Below are 21,271 nucleotides of genomic sequence, written 5' to 3'. Positions count from 1 at the left end.
TTTTTCTTCTTAAATCTATGGAAAGCAGTAGCTGATGCATCCTCTTTTAAACCTACCATTAATCTTTAATTCATTAGTTGTGCTGTGTTTCATGTACACAACTAAGGCAGTGTCTGAACTTTCCTTTTTTGAATGTTTTACTGATATTAGGAATGAAACGTTCCCTTTTTGTGTTTATCATTTATTGGCTGCTGTCATGACAACGTAAACTTGAAAAACAAATTGAATTAATAAAGAAGGAATGAACTGGGACTGTTTAGCCTGGAGAAGAGATGGCTCGGGGGAATCTTATCAATATGAGAGTGTGTAAAGAGGACAAAGCCAAACTTTTCTCAGTGGTATCCAGTGTCGGGGAAAGAGGAAATGGGCAGAAACTGAAATACAATAAATTCCATTTAAGTATAAGAAAAAACATTTTTCTGCTGTGGAGGTGGTCCGATACTGAAGAGTTTGCACTGGAAGGTTGTGGGCTTTGCATCCTTGGAGAGATTTCAAACCCAGCTGAACATAGTCCTGGGAAACCTTCTGTCGCTGACCCTGCTCTGAGCAGGGGGTTTGCTCTAGATGATTTCCAAAGGCCCCTTCCAACATCAGTAACTCCGTTATTCTAAGTGGATGGGCTGTGATGTGTTAACTAGACATGTGTAGTCCGAGGTTATGGTGGAAGAGAGGTAACTGACAATTTCAGAATTTTGTTTTTTTAAAGAATGCATAAAGTGAAAGTCTTTAGTGTAGTCAGTGGTCAGAGCACAGTAAGAGGGCAAGATGGAGAAGAGGCAAGGTTATAAGAGTGTCATATTTATTTAGGGTTGGTGAATGGCTAGAGACCTATTCTGCATCCGTTGTACATAAGCAGAATTGATTAATCCAAATATATTTTTTTTTCCCTCAACAAGGAATTAGTAGTGTGAGGACTGTAAGATCCCAGGATCAAAGTATATTTCTTTCCTTAGTTAAATGAATATGCCTGTTCTCCTTATGCTAGGAAACAGGAGGATGATGCATTTGAAGCACCATTGCCCTTGATGGCAGTACTATTTTTTTTTATTTTACTGCAAGTGGAGCATCATCTGTTCAGATATTGCTGGATTCTGGATGAGGTGCTTTTGTTGACAGAAGCATGTGGGTAAGCCAACTGCACAAAATGCTTCAGACCAGGAAAATATTTTCTGATGAAGATTAGGAAAAAATTCTTCACTCCTCCACAGAGACCCATGTTAGAAGATAGATTCCCCAGAATAATTTATTGGAAAATATGTTGAGCTAATGAAAAGAAGTGAAGAGTTTATGATGGTAAATTTGGAATGCAACATTATTTTTCTATTGGTATGATTATTAGGTGTTGTTTATCAGTCTCATGAGATGCGAGTCACTTTTGTTTTTAAACTTCCCCCTTCCATCCAAAGTTGGATGTCAGCTGATAGTCTTCTAAGAGTCTCTTCACTGTACTGCAGAAATCAGTCCTTGGCTTTGCAAATTCATGCTTGGAAGTTGTCACCCCTAGTGACAGGTTTGTCATGTTACCTGGGATAGATAAATACATAAATAAAATCGCTTGAATTGTGATTCAGCTGATGGATCTGTCAAAAGTGCCTGTCCCAGAGATATGTACCACCAAAACGTGCTTTTTTCCAGGAAATCAAGGAATAGAAACTTCTAGTGGCTGGTTGATGGATCTGTGATTTGACTGAGTTGAATGTTGCAATGAGTTCATATAAATTCATATCCTAGAATATGGTGCTGCATGTGAGTGTAATCTCAGAATGTTGCCTCATTACATTTAGATTGAGATTTTTCAAGGTAGTTTTCAAAGAACATTCTAAAATACTTAAAATTGTCAGAATTTCATCTGCCTTTTACTAAGTATCCTTTTTCAAGGGCACAGTTAAAGTCATACCAGAACCTTTATGGAAAGATGTGGTTGGTTGTGGTGGGTTTTTTCTTGAAAAACCCAACGAAACAGCATTATATTCTGTTTCTATTCCAAAAGAATTTCTGCTGCCAAGGAGTTTTGTGTCAGTGCCTTGGTACAGGTCAGTGTTTGTTCTACTTCAGAGGCACTTAAACCATCGTGGCAGTATTTAAGTGGGAGTTAAATGCTGGACACCACCCATGCTGCTTTCTTCAGGTGAGTTTTAATGGTCAGGTTTTTCTTAGTAATATAATTACAATGGTCATGTTCATTAGTGCCTCTGATGTGCCAGATGTTGCTCTGAAGTGGCAGATGTTTTCCTCACCTTGGTTTTGAAGAGTGTTAGGCCAAGTGCTCTCTTCACCTGACTTAAATATCTTGCCACATTTGAAGGTTCCACTCTATTTACTACAGTATTTTACTTTCTAGATATATTTGTTAGCTGATTGCCACGTAAAAAGGTTTCGCCCAGCTACCCAAGCTCTTCCCTCTCTACCCCATAAACTGGCTGGAGTTCTGGTTTAAGCTAGTGTTACAGGGGCAATTTTATACATTCTTAATAGCAGTTTGTCTTTCCTTACAGAGCACTTCATCAACTGATATAAACTATATTTAACAACCATTTGGCTCAGTCCACAAATGGATCCTCTTAGGAGATGAAATGTGATGAAATGAGGGAGTTATTTAAATGCACTTGATAATGCCACAGGGCAAGAAGTGAACCATAACGTTTCCAATTGGAAATGAGGAGGGAATCTGAGTGAGCAGGAGATAAATACTAGATTTGGGACCGGGCCAAAATATTGGGGCTAACCTTCATAAACTTGTCACAAATGTCATGGGATCCTCTAACTATTCCTGTCATCACATAAGCAGTACATTTTCACAATACTCCTTCCCTTGCCGCCTTACTAGGGTGCCGTTTGAGTGCTGACCCGGGGGATCTCACCACTGGCTGCACCTACATCGGCAGTCAACACAGCACAGCAGGAGCACGTCTGTAGATCAGAGTAGCTGCTGCTGACTTCTTCAGTTTAACCTATACATATTATGGGGTGGAGAAGGGGGGAGGCTTGCTTTAGAATAGGTCTCATCTGGCCCTCTGAATTGAGTGTTCCTAATGCACATGGGCTTTGAAGAGGCCTGAGGGAAAGTGTCTGAGAGCCTTTGCTTCTTGAAATCTGGGCACCCCAGTGGGGTCCATCAGCTTTGCTCAGTTTCACATAGGTGTTTATCCCGTATGGATGACTCCACCAGTTGTCCGTGTAGGACCTCACAGAGGGAAATTTGGCTTCTTTTGCATCTACAAATTTTGTTGTTGCTTGGGACACTGCAGAGGCTGATGCTTGGACTGTCTCCTTCCCATGAGTTTGGTCATCGGCTGACCAAAGGTACTGGGGAAGGGAGAGGAGCTACAGCATCTAGTTTGAGGAAGCCCCAGCTGAAATGTCAAGTTTTCCTGTGTGATCGTTTGTTTGAGGAAGAAGACAGAAGCTCCAACTTTCCTGATGTCAACACTGTTGATGCTTTTCCCCCTGGTCCTCTAAAGGTCCAGGGCCTGGGAAAGTTTGGACTGGCAGGAGTGAGTTGACCCTGAATTCTGGGAAAACCAGCAACTGCATTTTTAGCAGTGGAGAAAGCTGTCTACCATTGATGAAAGCTTGGTCAGCTCTCACCTCTGTCAAAGTGAGCGTCTTGACTACTGAAACCATCACACCTTCACAGCCTGGGCTCTGTGCTCCAGCTCCCTGCTGCCATGCTCCAGGTGAGCAACATACTGGGAAAGCATGTAGTTCTGGTCAATATTAAAAAAAAAACAAAAACAAAAACAAAAACAAACAAAAACAAACAAAAAACCCCAACCAACAAAAGACAAGAGAAAAAAAAAAAAAACAAAAAAACAAAAAAACCCCACACACACCACAGATAAGCAAACCAATCAAAAAAACCTGAACCTGATCTGGAGAAACAGCTGCCAAAACAGGACACCAAAAGTTTTTAAATTGCCTGACAAACCTAACGTGGCCCTTGCCTTGTGGGAGGGCAAACAAGGGGGTCTGGGGTACGGGTGTTGCTTGGCTGTGGCCAGCAGCATCTTCTCCCACAGCCTACCAGGCTGACAGAGTAATTTACAGAAATATTGTCTTTATCATTAACGTCCAAGAACAGACCAATTCCTGATGATGTTGAAATGGAACTGACAGAGAAATATTTAGCAAGCTATGCAAAATTAAAGGACACCCTTCTCTTAGAACCATAGATAAATATATATGTATATCTATAAAAATATATGAAGTGCAAATGTACGTAACTGAGCCAAAAATCTTGTCTAAGCCTTTAACCAGGAAGCACCTATTTCAATGCAGATATTCTTGGACCTGAAGAAAAGCCCTAAATAACTTACAAGAAATGGAATGCAGAGCTTTATTTTTTCATTCAAATGCAGCACAGCTCTGGAGCTGTTCTGCAGATGATCTAAATGACTTTGATGTCTTGTAGTAGTGCATGAAATATTTGTAGCTAAGGAGAGAACTAAAATTTAAAGGCTTGGTAGGATACTTGAGCTGTCAGGGTCGATAGTTATCTTAGCCACTTATATAGACACTGCATGTTTCTACTTTAAAAACAGTGGGTTTTGATTTCCATTTGTTTCTGGGCCCACTTTTGTGTTAACATTTGGAAAACCTTTCAGTATATTATATCTGAATCTAGGAGAGAGTAAGTTCCAATGAATAATTTATTTGAGAAACATCTTTTCTTTTTCCTATTCATGACTTGTTTGTGAGGTTCTGGTATTTTTTTCAAAAATATATTTATATTCTAAAATGCCTTTCTAATCTAAATTGCCTTATCGGAAACTTTTGTGATATTTTATTGCTGAAATGTTGATGTTGTTTGGGAATATGATTGTGGTTCTGCTCTGATTATATATTTGAAGTCTATTCTTCATATGTTACTTAACATTCCTCATTTTTTATAGTTCAGTGGGGTGTATTCATGGAAATTAACTGCATAAAGGGCACACAGGTCTTAAAGGTAAATTCAGAAAGTTTAATGAACTGTTCCTGAGGGCTTTTTTCCTTCTCAAATTTTAAAATGGTGAAAGCACCCCTGGAACACGTTGTAGTTTCTGGGGAAAATGTAGAAATGCATTCTTGATTTAGATTCTTTATGAAGTGACTACTTCTGGAATTCTTTTCTTCAAAAATGAAATGTTTTCAGATTCTGCTTTATGGTTCACTGGTACATTATACAGTTGAGCTTATTTAAGAAGGAGTATGATCAGCCACGTTGTATTTCTCTGCTCATTTCATTTACTTTTTGTTACGCTATTCAAATTTCTAAAAGCAGATGAAATTTCACCCTCTCTTTCAAGCCATCTGGGACAAAGCAAGGACAGAGGTCTCAACTGGTCTTTCTCAATGTCTGAATTTCACTGTCTTTCCACTTACATGTAGCCTGAGGTTTTGGATACGGCTTTAAATGGAGGGGGTGTGGGGAATTAACATTCACTTGTAAACACAGAAACTCACACAGTTGCAGGTTCACCAGGTAATTACATAGGTATTTAGTTATGCGGGAGGACATAGACAGGCAAGCAAGGTGTAATCCTGAAGGGCTTTGGCTTGCCAGGCACGGTCTGGTGTAAGGTCAGTCTGTTAATGGCACAATACACATGCACAGGTGGAGATACAAAGGTGAAATTATCACTAGGTTCCTTATATTATTAGCTTCTTTCCTGTCCTCAAGGCTTTGCCGAGCAGTGTGCACAACAAGCCCTGTAACACTTGAGTCCTTTTAGGACTCCTTGGAGTCATTTATGAGGCTTGATTGGTAATGGATATTGAATAAAAGCCAGCTGACTTGCAGTGAGTAGAAATAGGACAAGGAAATATTTAATCTTTCAGAAAGCTGTGCTTAAGTTTTTCTGTGCTGTTGCGTAAAAAATGACTGGAAAATGTGGCATGCCCAGATTCCCTAGGGGGCCAAAAGAGATCTCCACATTACTTGCATTAGTAACGGCTGACATGAAATACACTTGAGCACTTCATGGCCACAGAGCCCCTTCGTCAAATTGAGGCCAGGTATCTTGTGCTGCTCACCCTGCCTGTGCTGCCCTTTCTGTTAATTATATTCAAATAAGTACAACTATACAAGAGACAAATACAGTGTCTACTCCTGCAATAAAGACCTTTATTAGAAGAGGTGCTTCTAAAGACCTCTCTGCCAAATCCAGTGTAACCAGATGGTACTTAAAAATATATATTGGTCAATGAAGATCAAGGGAAAATTACAGCCAGAGCCTCAGTTTGATTCTTACTGAATAGTCAGTTGCATTTATTCACCAATATTATCTCTTTCTGGACTGCAACTTAACTGTGGAATGCCGAGTGTCTCTGTAACAGCAAGATCTGCAAAGACTGTGCACACCGTGGTCTCTACATGTAGTGCGTAAGGCAGACAGCTTCAAGGCTCCTCTTTGGTCTTCACAAGCCAGTGCAGGGTGTGAGTCAGAGCATGTCGTACATTCACAGAAATGAAGACCCCTTCCTTATTGTGGCACCAGTAGTAAAAATGCTTTTAATAGTGACTTTGCCAATTAATTCCTCCTTTACCAGCTCATAATGAAAATGTCTGAAGGTTAGATTTAATTTATAGGTACAAGTCAGTAGTTACAGGTGGTTTCTGTGCCACTCTTGCAGGAGCTTTGGAAAGATATTAATTAGTGTTTATAAAAACTCTGTGCTGCACAGAGAGGAACTGTTGAGGTCCATACTATACTCTTTTTTCCAGATTATTTTATATTATTTTAGTTTCAAATTAAATGTTTTATAGTATCACCTTGAGGTCAAGCCACTGCAAACAAAAGGGGTAAGGAAAACAAAGTATTATTTTGATATTACAGATGGAGAACTGAAAGAGGATAAAATTACTTTGACTCACAACAAACTGATAAAAGAGGAGAGAAATCAAGTCCAAGTCTTGAATGACTCGTTTATATTTTACTCACATGACCAACCTTTTCCTTGGTGTTTAATATTAAACTCCTTCACGATGAAATTCTGTTAGCGTGTATAGGATCAAGCATGATCTTTGTATGAGTGAGGTGAAGGAGGGTAAAAAAGAATTAGAGAATAATCCACCAACCAGTAAACCCAAGGCTAGGATAAGGAGATATATTAACAGATTTTTGGTAAGAAAAAGCCACATAGCTCATTTTAATACTATGCTGAAAGCAGTCTGGAGTAAAGGTACAACTGAATCATGTTTGCTTACTTACAGGTCAGGTTAAAATTAAGCCTAATAAGATCATTTCAGAAATCTTCTTTTGATTCCAGCAATCATGTTGTGGTCACTTGTCATCCTGCTGAAATAAACATGCATTGGGAGAAAGCAACATTTATGACAAATAAAAGTAAATACATGTGAGAGGCAAGATAAACAGGAAAGTGCAGGAGTTAAGCGGGCTGTCTCTGAATTATTTGAGTTACAGCCAGAAAGTTACTTGTTTATCTCCTGCTAAAATATCTCAGTTTCTGTAGGACCACGGTAGCAAATACTGCAGAAGTGGCAAATAAAACCTAGAAATTATGGTCTTAGGGAAGTTTCATGACAAAGCCATTTACTACACTTGCTTTATTTTCCTTTTCTTTCTTTCTTTTTTTTTTAATTATATTAAATATAATGAAATGTAACTTTTTCTGGGTTTTCTTGAAAGCTGGAAAATTAAATATTAATGTATTAGGTTAAGAAATTTAGCAATACAGAGATTTTGGTTCGACAGTAATTACAATATGACGAAGAAAAATATTTCTTTGGCATTACAACTGGGGCTTTGAAACTAGTGAAGGAAAAGAACAGCACTTGAATATATCATCTGAGATTTTCAAAAGATCCTGTGTATCCAGTCATGTGTGTATATCTTAACTCTGGGGGAAGGAGAAAATCAAGAGCAATGTCATTATTTAATATTCTGATGCTGTCTTTCTAGATCTGTTGCAGAAGCCACAGAGGTTGATCTCAACATGCGAGTTGGATTGCATACAGGCAGGGTGCTTTGTGGGGTCCTGGGTCTCCGAAAATGGCAATACGATGTCTGGTCAAATGATGTGACTTTAGCTAATGTGATGGAAGCTGGAGGACTGCCTGGGTAAGTCTGAGAAAGAACCACTGAAAAAGAAACAGAAACCTGCACCGGTGAGGAAATTATTTCCTTCTCTAAGGCATTTGCAATATAAATGCTATTGATGTTCAGCAGGAGTAATCAATGTATTATGTGATTTATCCTGTGGAATTCTCCAGATGAGCTTTATATTTAGGTCGGTAATAGGTTAGATTAGAAGCAAAACATCACCAAAATAAATCATTGTTAGAAGCTGTCAAATATAAAAGAGTCGGATGAGGCAGTGCTAGGCATGTAGGAATGTTAGATTTTCACCATTTCATGTTATAAATGTAAAACCCCTCTAGTTACTGCAAGAAATTTTTACCCTCGCACATCTACACATGCTGGGGGTGTGTGCCTTACGCCTTTTACATAGCAAGCTTTCCAACACTAGTCGTGTGCTATAGAAAAAAATACCCAGTTATGAACTCGAATATTGATGGTGTGTGCGCAAATGATACGGTAACACATAAACCCACAGCCAATCCATGGGGCATGTCCTGAGATTTTAAGTACTCCTTGCGCAGCCTTGGCCCCAGTTTGAATGACCACAGAGCACTTTGGCAAAGGTGTACGGCTGTGCTTCTGTGTGCAGCTCACATTTGGACTGGGACCTACCATCCTTCATTGGATTTTCATAAGATCGTGGTTTGCTGAACAGGGGCACAATGGAAACTCTGAATTTTTCTGGTTGAGTGAATTTCTGTTTGCTGTGTATGTCTGCCTTAGGCAGGTTTTGGCACTGTGTTTGGTATGTGCCTTACCTTAAGGCTTTCCAGCAAAAAAAAAATCTAAACAAATGTTTAATAGAGGAAAGCGTAACAGCTTTTCAGATCTCTTCTGTGAAGATATTTCAAATCTAAGGAGTCTTTTTGGAGAAAACGTGAAGACAGTTTTTGGGGTAAGAAAACTTACTAATAGTGTCAAAGATGGCTGTGCTGCCAAAGCAAAGTGAATTAGAAAGCTGCCTATAAAACAGAGTAAGTTAACCAAGTCAGAGACTTGAAAGGGAGCAGAGAAAGAAGTTTCTCCATTATGCACAAGAGAAACTTTATGTTCGGAGTGCGAAGCCACAAGTTTCAAAGAGCAGAATGTTTCTGCAAGCAGGCAGCGAGGTAAACACTTAAGAAAGATACACAACCTGGAAGATGATATGCAGACTTTCACTTTCTACAAATCAACAAGTCTTCAATCATTTGGACAGTCAACAGTTGCCTTTCTGTTTACTCCGCTCATTTAGAAAATTTATGTGCATGTAATAGAAATGTTTCTGTGTTCTATTTGGCTAAAAAAACAGAAGAAAACACATTTTTTACATCAAAAATGGGACTTCGCATGAAATCAGACCTCTTTATGATCTTCGGCACAGGAGTTTATTTCAGTAGCAACTCACTCATAATGTATCTTTGCTTTTAACAGCAATGTCGGATTTTTCTCTCCAGGAAAGTTCACATAACAAAGACCACCTTAGAGTGCCTAAATGGGGACTATGAGGTAGAACCAGGATATGGTCACGAAAGGAATAGTTTCCTGAAGAAGCATAATATTGAAACGTATTTTATTGTGCCATCCCATCGTAGGAAGGTGAGTTCCATAAATTCTAGCTTGTTCTGTGGTATGTTTTCGTAGTTTACCAACTGTTCTGTACTATTCTGAAAGGAGAGGCAATACTGGTATTTCATATTCCTAAAAGCTCTTCAAACACTCTTGAAATGAGATCTTTTGGTTTTGATTGAGGCAGGAATGCTAAAAAAGCTAACCTTGAATGTTGCATGGAGATGATCAATTTACTTTTAAAGTTTAAAAAGAAAAAAAAATTTCCCTTTACCCCTCCAAAAAGGAAACTGTTGTTTTATTCAGGTTCTGTAATCATTCTATCAGAAATTCTATGATATGCTAATCCAAAAAGTTAGTTCGCTCTTCCCTTCCTCCTCCCTTCAAAAGAGTGTTTCAAAATATTAATGCTCACAGCTTGGCTAGTTTCCTTCTAGTTTTCTTTACTCTCTTATTCCCATGTTCCCATGCCATTTTACTCATCTTCTCCTAACCCTTTCTACAAACACTTGTGGTACTGGTGGCTTCTGTACTGGGCCTGGAGTATTCCCCAGTGAGCAGACACAGAAAAAGCAGTATTTACAGACACGTCATGCCCTCAGCAGGCAAGTAAGTGAAATTAATTCAGTGGTGCTGGCACTAACAGCCCCTGGAAGCCCGGAAAAGCTGCCACATTGCCAAGCTGTGCAGCATGAGCCCATTTACCCAGGTCAGAGGAAGAGGCTGCAGTCAACCATCCTGCTTTTGAATGTATATACTGCTATACCACAGATCAGGTATTTATGCTGAAGCTGAGTAAATTTTTCAAGGTGATTGCAACAAATAATATATTCTCTGTCCAAAATATGCATTTTATTCTCCTGCTACGCTGAGCTGCTCATGACAAATTCAATGCTTTCCTGCTTGCTCTGTCACCTCAGACTCACAAGGATTTTGGTCATCCCTTTCTTATCTTAGCCAACCTTCTCTCCGCGTTTTCTTAGCTCCCCTCTCCTTTCAGCATCTTCCTTTTGTCAGACCCCTGGAGACATACTGGAGAAAGAGAAGTAAGTCAACAGTACTGTTGAGGGACAATAACATTTTCTGCTCTTCTTTTTGGTGGAGAACAGAAAATGGAAACTGTGGAAAGAGTAAGGTAAGCAAAGGTTTAACTCATCTGAGCAGGAACTTCATATCTTAGCTGTTGCTCAGGATTAAGCCACCCCTGATGGGTGTGAGTGTGACTCCTCATTCTAACCAGATTTTTAGGGTGAGGAGAACAGAGGCCCAGCAGTGTGATGGAGTCTCAGCATGCAGTGAAGGTAATGATAGCGATTTTCCATCAGGTTCATGTATAGTCATGCCTTTATTTATTCCTCAACCAGTTACTGAGTTTAGCCTTTTGTTCAGCTACAAAATGTTTTGTGACCTCAGTAGGAGTTCTGAAAGTCCATAAGCATCATTTAAATACATTCAGTTGGTTCCATTCTTTTTCACATCAAATGAGGCTTATCTTAGAAGTTATCTGCTACACCATGTTTGCAAGCCAAGAGGAACTTTATTGCTCTTTATCTCAGCCAGACAACTGGGGATACAGACTTTTGCACCCTTACCTTCTGAGACTCTGCCCAAACAAGTTTCATTCAGGGATTTGACCTTTAGAGGGAAATTTACAATATCCATTTCTGAAAGTAAGTATGAAAGCAATACAGGCTAGGTTTTGAAGTGATGTCAGAGTTCATTGCTTGAGGTTGTTAGACAACAGGTGTTTGGCAAAAATGTAACTGAGGAAAACCAGATCATCTAGAATTCCATGCCCACACTCCTTTTCTTGGTCTGAATTTGATGACCCAGGGAGTCTTTTATGAAAATGTTGGGAGTACATTCACCAGGGGAATTTGATTCTGGGAGCCAAAACTCCTGTTATTTTGTCCCAGAAAGGCTGCTGTAAGGGTGTCTTTTTATGTGCTTTCTCTAAAGCATCTTGCTACTAGAGGGATGGAGCGTTCCTATCTGCTGAGAAAATCATACAATCGCACGTTTTGTTCTTCTGCTGGTATATATGATTAAATTCAGTTTTAGCTAGTATGAAAGGAAACAGGTGGAAAACCACTGGGCTAGATTGTGTTTTGGCAGTCAGTGAGAGATTTTTTCTGGTGTTTTTTTTTAAACCAGAATTAGTTCCTAAGCTGATCAATTCCAATAAAGAAGAAAATGTAAGGAAGAGTTTAATTAAGGTAGGTATGTTGCTTACTGCTGCTAGATTTGTTTGTCTTGCTTTTCTGCTGTTTTCAGTCCTACAGTATTATGTATCATTTCATTTCCCATGTTATTATGTACCAGGTTTCACTTCTTGTCGAGAAGAGAAATAGCTGAATTTCAGGAAATTGTCGATAGGTTGATGCCCAGGGACAAGTAGAGAGAAAAGGGGATAAATAGGTTATTACCTACAGAAACTGTGTTGTGGCAACTCTGCTGTATAAGTCAGCGATTGAGGAGCAGAAGCTCAATGCTCACGTATTACAGGCCAATGCATGATAATGCATGAGGATGAGAGCTCACTACTTTGTGAGCACAGGTTTCTTTGTTTTTGCAAGATTGCTGAGAAACAGCTGATCCGTTTGTCATCAGCTGCATAAACCAAATGCCATCTTACCCATGGGTGCCACCGATGGCTTTGTGGAAGTGGCAGATGCTGCCGGTACAGCTTGGCTAACAATATTAGCTCTCCAGCATGCATCAACAGCCTGTCAGCCAAGCTGGCAGAAAGAAACACTGTGGATTTTACTGGTATGGACTGGCTTCTCCACTGGGCTCGCAGATCAATCGGCATGTCACCTCGCTGTTTGTCACAGCACATCAAAGCTGTCCCCAGTCTTCGAATACTTGCATACTGATCAGCGGACCCCCGAGCTACACAATAAATAGCATATTTACCTTCAAAAATAAACACCCGCTGCCCCCTCCTACCCCGATTCAGTCATTAACTGTTCAGGGACATGGGAATAGAAGGCTACACATGAAGCGCTTTCTTAGTGCTTTACTAAATGCACATACTAAAGATGGAGTTTCTTTAGGTGAACTCAGGTATCTGCTGGTTTAATATCATATTCCTTCCTCCAGAGCCTCAGTAGCTGAAACGCAGACACATTTTTTTATCCTTTACGCATCATCTCTGACATTAATATGAACTGACTTTAGCAGGTATGATGCCAAGAGGAATGAAAATCAATGTTATGAGCAACAGATGGCCAAGAATCTGTTGAATTTGAAAGGTAATCAGGCCCACTTAAGTTTTTAAAATTTTTATTTATTTATTTAGAAGACACCCCACATTCTTCCATATTTGGTCTGGCAGAAGGATCTTTCTTCACAAATACCACCCAAACCAAGAATGAGAATAACAGTATAAGACAACTCATTCATGTACCAGTTATATTTTAAATGTGAACAAATTATAAACTATTCCAAATTTTCTTCATCTTTTATTGAATCAGCTAACAACTGCAGTCTTGTGATCTGAGCTGATTGCTAGTTTGATGTATAAGCTAATATATGTGAGAGCATTTCTAAGTCACCACTGAGGGAATACTTTTCTTTTGTTACAGTTTTTATTTTTGTAGAGATTATATTAATCTATTATTATTATTACTAAGCAATAATTATGCATGGTTGACTGGATAGCATTCAACTTCTCAACAGACTTAAATAATTTACCTAATTTCCAAAGGCACACAGAAATTTTTTTAATTCATGGTTTTTTTTGGTGTCCATAATGGTTAAAAACTTCTACAGATATGCTTTTTAAATGTAATACAAAATGTTATAATGCCCTGACAAAGTTTCTAGTTCTGCCAACACATGTCTTTTAAGTAAAGTTTAATTATGTCTTCATGATATTTTATGTTGTTACTAAAATCTACATTGATGTAACCAAAATATTGCACTGAGACAAGATTTGAAAAGTTTGATCAATGTAACTAGCCACAAGCCTAACCACATACATGAATGTCTTGGACTTTTAAAACAGGTCTGATCCAGGTAGAAAAACAGCTCTCTAATATATTAAATATTCACAAGATCCATACTTTAGACACGTGGACATTCTTAAAGTTTCAGAATGTCCTAGCTTTCTGAAGTACTGTGAATATTTCTGTATGTGGATATTATTTCCCAGTTGGGGGGTGTGTGTGTGTGTGTGTGTGTGTGTTTATCTAAGCCAGGTCTGTTAATCTCTCAGCCCCTTACAAGAATTTATAACTTTGCTTAGACCCAGATAAATACCTTTTTCCATTAATGATTCTTCAGCGATCTACGTGACTAATCCTGTTCTGACTTTCAAACTGTGTGCTTATTTTTTTATTTCTTTTTATTATTATTATTTTTAAATAGAGTAGATCTGGCTTTCATGAGAATTCTTTGTTCTTTCGTTGTCAACACTGACGTTACTCAAGGTATCTTTGCCTCGGTTTTACAGCCATCACAACCAGCTCCCAGAAGCACGTGAGAGTAGTGAGCTTAGCTGGACTGCCTACTTTGCTGCTGCAGTTGCTCTAGAAAATGTGACTCTCCTGCGTTATAATACCTCCTAAGGTCCAGCCACAGCCTCGGTGATAACCAGGTGCTTGTGCACTTGGGCTGTATATATACATATATATGCATATATATACCCACAAAATACTACTTTTTATTTGTTGCAGCAATTCACACTCTGATGGCACCTCTCTAGTTTTGAAAAGGCTCCTTAATTTCAGCAGCTGAGAAAGCAGCCCAGCACAGATGACTGACGCACTTTTACAGATAACCTAGCAGTGGTCAGAACTGAGCAAGTTTTTTGTGAGGGGAAAGGTTTCTCAGAATGTGTTAGTTTTTGCATTTGCAGAATGTTACTGTTACTCATTGCCAACTTAAAGGAACTTGCTTCACCGAGTAACTTTGCTAGCTCCAGAGATAAGGCAAAGACAAGTAACGCCATACACTGTTAACAGGAAGCAATAGAGCTGTGTCCAGGGGAGGGGGTCATAAAAATAATTAAAATTGTAGGGAAACACTATAGATACAACTTATAAATAACTGCTATGTGTTCATAAGCATCTCGTGGATTTTACAACATACCTCAAACAAAATCAATAATTAGTTTCCAATACGTTGTTAAGCACCATCTTAAAAATTTCTACCAAGGTGCTAGTGAGTTATTCACCAACTAATTGTGTATCCAAAGGTGTTAGTTACCTTTTATTTGTGGCAGTGTAAGTCACATGGTATCTGCATCTCCTATTTGAATAGCACACAGTGATGGATATTCATGAAAAGTCCCGAAGTGTGAGTACCACATCTGTTCGCCCTTTGGAAACTCGCTGCCTCTCTGAAATGACTGACATTTCTCTTTCCTACCTCACCATCTACATACAAAGCCATGCCAGGCAGTCTCAGAAAATCCCTCCTGTAGCTCAGACAGCCCTGCTCTATTATCTGAGCAATGCTATGACCATCTTGAAAATTCCAGGTGAAAGGATGTGACTTTTTTTTCTGAATCCTTGTTGAGTTACCCAGCGGGAAGGAAGCGGGCACTAGTTAGAGGTACAGCATTCGGTCTCCTGCCTGGTTCGCTGTGTTGAATCATGCCCTAAACGTTCCAGGGCAGGTGGCTAAAATGTCACGTTTATTTTTGTCCAAAAAATAATTATAGTCAAACCAAAATACCAGCAATCTGTTTGAAAAGAGAAGTTAAAGCATTAGCTGAGGAACAGGAGAGCACTATTGTCAGTCATGATTTCAGGACAAGTCAGTTGAAAGCCTGATGGTTCAAGAATCCTCTCAATAAGCAAACACAGCTCAGGAGCATCCTTTGGAAAATACTATTTAAAATGTAAAAACTCATGCAAATGTCAGAAATATCTAGAGCAATTATCTGCATACACACCTGTGGCATAATTTATTGTGAACTGCAGACAGATTTAACAGCTCAGAAGGTTGATCACTTAATTTCTTTGACTCCTGATCAAATAGGCAGAAATTCAGCAACCTGAGATTCGTTCTAACTTGCGTGACAATAGCACAAGAAAAGTGGCAAAGGCTGCCACATCACTTTCTTACATTGTTGTTGCATCTAGCATAAAGGGATTGTAAACTTCCTGTGTTGCAGACCTGTCACGATCGAGTAATAGGAAAAATAAACAAATTTTCTATCACTCTGCTGCTTGAAAAGGCAGTATTTTTTGACTTGGAATACAACATCCTCCTTTACTGTTAATCAGCATAGCTTTGTTTCACAAAGCAGATGATCTGCCTTCTATGTTAAAATAAATTGCTAGGCTCCATATCTTTCCACCCCCAACCAACAAGTTTTATTTGCTTATGTCTTTCCTGTGGCTTTCATTTATTATTTTTTTTTCCAAGTGTGGAATGAACTTTATGCAACATAGCACAGAGAAAACATAGGTTGGTGATGGCTTTTTTGCTTTGTATAAATGAAATCCACAGTAACTACGTGTTCTCGCCTTTTGACTTTATTGGTGAATCACTTTTACCCGTGATTTGTTGTTAGCAACTAGCATGTTTCCCAATTATAACTGCTCACATACACTCTTGAGATGCTTTCCATCATGTCTTAATAATACTTTCATCTAACTTTTTAAAGTGAAGCAATTTGATATATATAACCTGTGTATTACTAGGATTTTTGGTAACAGTTTGTTGGATAACAGCCTGACCTGATTAAAAGATGGCATCTTGGCATCATTGTGTACAGAATAGCAAAACAAAGGCTACAGAAGGAAAAAAAGCAGAGTGAAACAATAGGTCTAAAATTACTGCATTTAATTCTTTTTAATTTATTATTTCCATTCAAATTGAAGTGCCACCTATATTTGTAGGAACTTTCCTTCTCTGCAAAGTTAATTTGATTCAATCCACTCTGGTTAGGTCTACATGAACATGCCACACTGTTCTCAAGTTCTCCTTTTTCCAAATGTGTAAAATTTGTGTTTTCCACAGAGCACTTATGGCCCAATAAATCCATCCATATGGCTAGCAGCTCCCTAGGACTTTTTTGCATCTGACTCTTCTAAAAGCATCCAGTCCACTTTGTCTTAAGAAAGTTTTCACAGTCATTTTAAGTTGTCAGCTTTCTGGACTAATTTGTTCTGAGGATATTTTTATTTACGTGACCGTGTGTTCACCAGCCCTTATGGAGTGCTACAGCTCTGGCTCTGAAACCCTAAGTAGTAACAGAAGAGAGCTTTAATTCAGGGTATATGAAAACTTTTCCAACTACTCAAACTCTCTCCTTTGCTAGCACACAGCAAGAACTGTATTTGACAAAATTGCTCTGATTTGAAACGCCCCAGGTTAGGCACCTGAGCCTGTAACTGGGCACACACTGATGATTTCTGCCTTCCCATTGATGACTACCTGCAGCTACCACTGCTACCATGACTGGGAGAGTCCAGGGTGGTCTTTGCTCTCAATAGCTGACAGCTTCCACCCAGGAACTTAACTGGAGATCTAAATGCTGTCAGTGGTGGTGGAATTAGTTATGTGCTCTAACATCCTCTTTTTTCTTTCTCAAGAAATGTGGAAGCTTTAGAAGGGAGAAATGTAGTGCACTGGTCTACAATTTTCTCTGCTATTGACCTCCTAGAGATTGCTTCAGTCTTCACAGCTGCTAAAAACTTTTCCTACATCTGTGTCAAGAAAGTGGCCGCACCATTCTGAATGTTAAGAATTTGTCTTATAGAAGCTGTATTATTTACCAGCAAAAATCACTACTGTCCTTTCCTCACAGACAGCTGAGGTGTGATAAGGAAAATGTTTCATCGAGGCAGTAGACAAGGGTGGAAAAGCAAATGTATGATTATTTTAACTGTAAGAATAAAAAAAAAATTATCTCACCTATGTCAGGACAAAATGGCTTTTCAGATAGTAAGAACAAATGCCACTACAAAGAAGCATGATCCTGCCTGCCTGAAGATAGAAAGCACAAGCAGACATAGTGCTACAGCATTTTTGGTGTCTGTAAATGTGTTTAGAATGTCGTTAGTATCTCCTTCCCTGTGCCGTTTTAAGCACTGCAGTTGAATATAGTCAGGGGAACCACAGTCTGCTGCTGTTTCTGAGAATCCCAGATAAGCACCAGTGAATCCCTTACTAGAGTGTTACATGAGATTCAAACACGGGTATTTTCCCAGAATTTTAATCATCTCTTGTTTGTTTTCTGCATACTTAAAGACACACAGAGCTGTAGTCTCACTGCTTTCAGAGCGCTCTGTAGGAAATCCCAGTTCTTAACCTCATTTGTCAGCCACAACCAACCAACCTTTCCTAAAATTATGAAGCAAATGAACAGTCAACAGGATAAGAGATCATCCCAGGGGTCAAAAAGAAGTGTCAAAGTAAAATGTGTTGACAAAATGAGCTGGAATGAGAACGCTTCAGTCCAGCTTTCTTGTAATGTTGGCCTGGAACAAGTTCAGAGAAAAGGCAGGGTGAAAGAGATTGAGGTTGGGGTTTCTATTTGTTCTGGGGTTTTTTTCAGTCTGTTTTAACAGGCTGTACTGCATTTCTTGCCTTTATCGGAGGCTTACAGCAGAAGGTGAGTTTGTTTCAATATTCCACTCAGAAGTTCACTGTGTCAAAAGTGGTTTTCTGCTGTAAAAGGAATAATAAAAAAGGGACATGGCTTGTGAGATAGAAGTGGGATAGAATTCTTTTGTTTGTATTTTTGATATTGTGTATGTATGATGGTAGAATGACAGACCCTCAGTCCTAGTGAAGAATTTCAATGTCCTGCAACCACTATATTATAAAAAAAATCCAATCCAAACCAAGCCAAACTGAATCAAACTAGAATAAACTATATTTAAAATTATACATGATCCGAGTCACCAGCATGCCTGACTTGTGTGTATTGCAATGTCTTTTGAGTGGTTTGGTTCTTGACCAGCCATGAAGAGCAGTAGCTTTATGTGTTTGACATGTTTTCATGGCATCACACAGTAACGGATTTGGAAAGAGCACTGGAGGCCATGTGGTTGACCTCCCTGCCCAAAGCAGAGGCAGCTTTGCAGTTAGACGCACTTTGGAAATTGCCGGTTGCTCAGGGCAGCTCGTCTGAGCAAGCGCTGAGTGTTTCCCTGGCAGGAGGTTCAGCAGCCGCTGGAAGCAGCCTTCTCCAGTGGATGATCATCCTCACAGTTAAAACTTCTGCTCTTTGTATCAAACGGGAGTTTCCCTTGGCCCAGCCTGTGTTCATTATCTTCTGTGCTTTTTCCGAGCATTTTTGGGATGAGTCTGGCTCTGTCTTCTAACTACTACTTAGGTGGCTGAAGACAGCAGTTGGATCCCTCCTTAGCCTTCTCCCAGCTAAATGAACTGAATTCCCTCAGGTTCTTCTCGTATGCCATCTGCTTTAGAACCCTAATTGTTTTGGTGAGCACTTGCTGCACTCACTCTGGTTTGTCACTGTTTTTATGGGAGGAGCCCAGCAGCAGACACACTACTCCATTTTTTTCAGTGACCTGAGTTACAAAACTTCTATTTGATTCCAAGACAGCTGGGAAACTCCCCTGGATTTCCAACATACAAAGTGTGTATACTATTGATATATTACCTGCCGATATATTCATGAGAATATATTATATTTCATTAGAAATGTAAAGACTGGTTGGTAGTATGAGCTAAAAATGTTCTACCTACTTCTTTGAAGATGTAGTCAGGAAACTGGATGAAAATCTGTGTTTATGGAAAAGTCATGTTGGCAGCAGGGCCACCTGCCTGAGCCAGACTCTTATCCATTCCCAGTTTTCAAGTTTAAGGTTGTTCTCAGAAATGCATAAGAAGTTTGCATTGAGAAAAGTCTAAATTCTTCTCTTTTCACAGGACTTAAAATCCTTTTAGGAGGATATAGTCATGCCTATGGTTGTCTCTCTCAGTCATGCCTGCTTGAATGTTTTTCAAGATAGATGTTCTACCTATTCTTTGCCTTTCTTGCACCTTTACCATGCTATTTCCATAACGAAGGCTGTCAGGCAGCTTCCGTATCTCTCTGTACTTATGTAATAGCATCTTATCCAACCAATCTTAATGGAGACCTGAAATCAGTTGTTGACCTACTTACTGCAGCATCCAGTGAAAGGTTTGAGCAAAGATCTCGAGACAAGATCCACCTGTAAACGCCATATTTCCTTTTATCTGTTTCTTAAAAAAAAAAAAACAAAACAAAAAACCCACAAAAAAAACCACCTGGAGTGACTTGCAAGAAAGTTCCGAATTTTTCTTGCATCCAAAGGCTGATAGGGAGACTGAGTAAAATATATAGTACTTTTAGAGGAATTGTGGCTACATTAGGAAAATTTGCAAGTAGAGAACCTGTCCAAAAAGTATAGTTTGGCTATTGGGAATGGTAGCCCAAAAGCTGATCATATCTGCCATATGCAGATAATAAGCCTAAAAAGGATCTATTCAGTGTCCTTAGGAAAACCTAAGGGATGATTATATGTGAATATCCTTGTACGTTATCATCTATTTGGTTATTGCAATACAGCAGCAAGCCTTCTGCCAGAAGGCACTCAAAAGAAAGGGTTCATGTTGGGAATCTCTTCATGGACACTTTTGTTAAGCTACCACTTATACAAGCAATTACACACTAGATATGCTAGTGTCATTTTAAATTCTAGCTGATGACCATGCAGCGCTATGCTGGTGATGCTGGCTGGCTTCAGTCAGCCTTTCAGTGCACAATAAAGCCCACACACATACCCAGGCACCTTTTCACGCTTGAAATATTACATGTTTATAACAGAACCATCAGCTAATAAAAAATATGCAACTATTTATACACAAGTAATTTTATCATTTCAATCACAGTGTAACTGATTAAACAGTGTTGGTAGATCAATAGGATATAGCCTTGGTGCTCCAGAAAATGCAAGTGCATAAAAAAAATGCAAATGTATACATTAAAAAGCATAGCAAACCAATACCTGAGAAGCCATTTGGGATATAAGCAGTGTCATTTGCTCTGTCCCTCTAAATTTAGGTATCCATGAAAAGATGCATTAAACAACTGCTTCCAGTTTACTTCCTTCTCCATTCCTTGATCACTGAAGTAATGATGTAAACTGCTCTATTAAATCATAGTGTTATGGGATTTAGAGCATTTGAATAGATTTTTTTGGACTGTGATTTACTCATCTTTTTACTGTTTGCTTCTTTATTTTAGTCTTCCAGAAAAGATTAATTTTACAAGCTTAAATTCCCCTACTGTGGTATCAAGGAGTCCTTCCACATTTCCCATGAACACCGCTTTACACATCCTACATGCCAGAAGCATGAATAAGATTGGTAAAAATACTGAGGGGAGACTAAAGGATCACTCTTGTACTGATCTGTGAAAACATGAAACATGTGCTGGGGGGTTACAAAAGTCAGCAAGAGTTAAATGCATGCTGAAGAGTTAACCAAGACAATATTTGCCCTTGCTGAACTAGAAGCTCCATGGTGAAAGGAACAGATTATACCTGAGCCCTAGAGAATATTTCTCCATAGTATAACACTTCTTGCTTTGAAGAAATAATATGTAAGATATAAGCCCAGTGCCTCACAGCCTTGTTTTAGGCATGTATATAAGTGTATATTCAAAGGAAAAGCTATCCTCTTCT

General features: G+C 39.0%; 1 protein-coding gene across 2 annotated transcripts in view; it reads left to right on the top strand.

Moving 5' to 3' along the window:
* ADCY1 (adenylate cyclase 1) overlaps positions 1-21,271 on the top strand; it is a 154,078-nt gene that overhangs the window by 87,271 nt on the left and 45,536 nt on the right. For both annotated transcript variants that reach the window (XR_008747469.1, XM_055805941.1), the window contains exons 6-7: positions 7,905-8,063; positions 9,521-9,662. Coding sequence is in view for 1 of the 2 variants with exons in the window: in XM_055805941.1 (XP_055661916.1) it covers positions 7,905-8,063; positions 9,521-9,662 (301 nt within the window). In the remaining variant the exon portion in view is untranslated. The remainder of the gene's footprint in view (positions 1-7,904; positions 8,064-9,520; positions 9,663-21,271) is intronic.

The sequence above is a fragment of the Falco peregrinus genome, chromosome 5, assembly GCF_023634155.1.
Source record: "Falco peregrinus isolate bFalPer1 chromosome 5, bFalPer1.pri, whole genome shotgun sequence".
Lineage (NCBI taxonomy): Eukaryota > Metazoa > Chordata > Aves > Falconiformes > Falconidae > Falco > Falco peregrinus.
The sequence above is the reverse complement of the archived record's forward strand: the minus strand, read 5'-3'. Positions and strand labels throughout refer to the sequence as shown.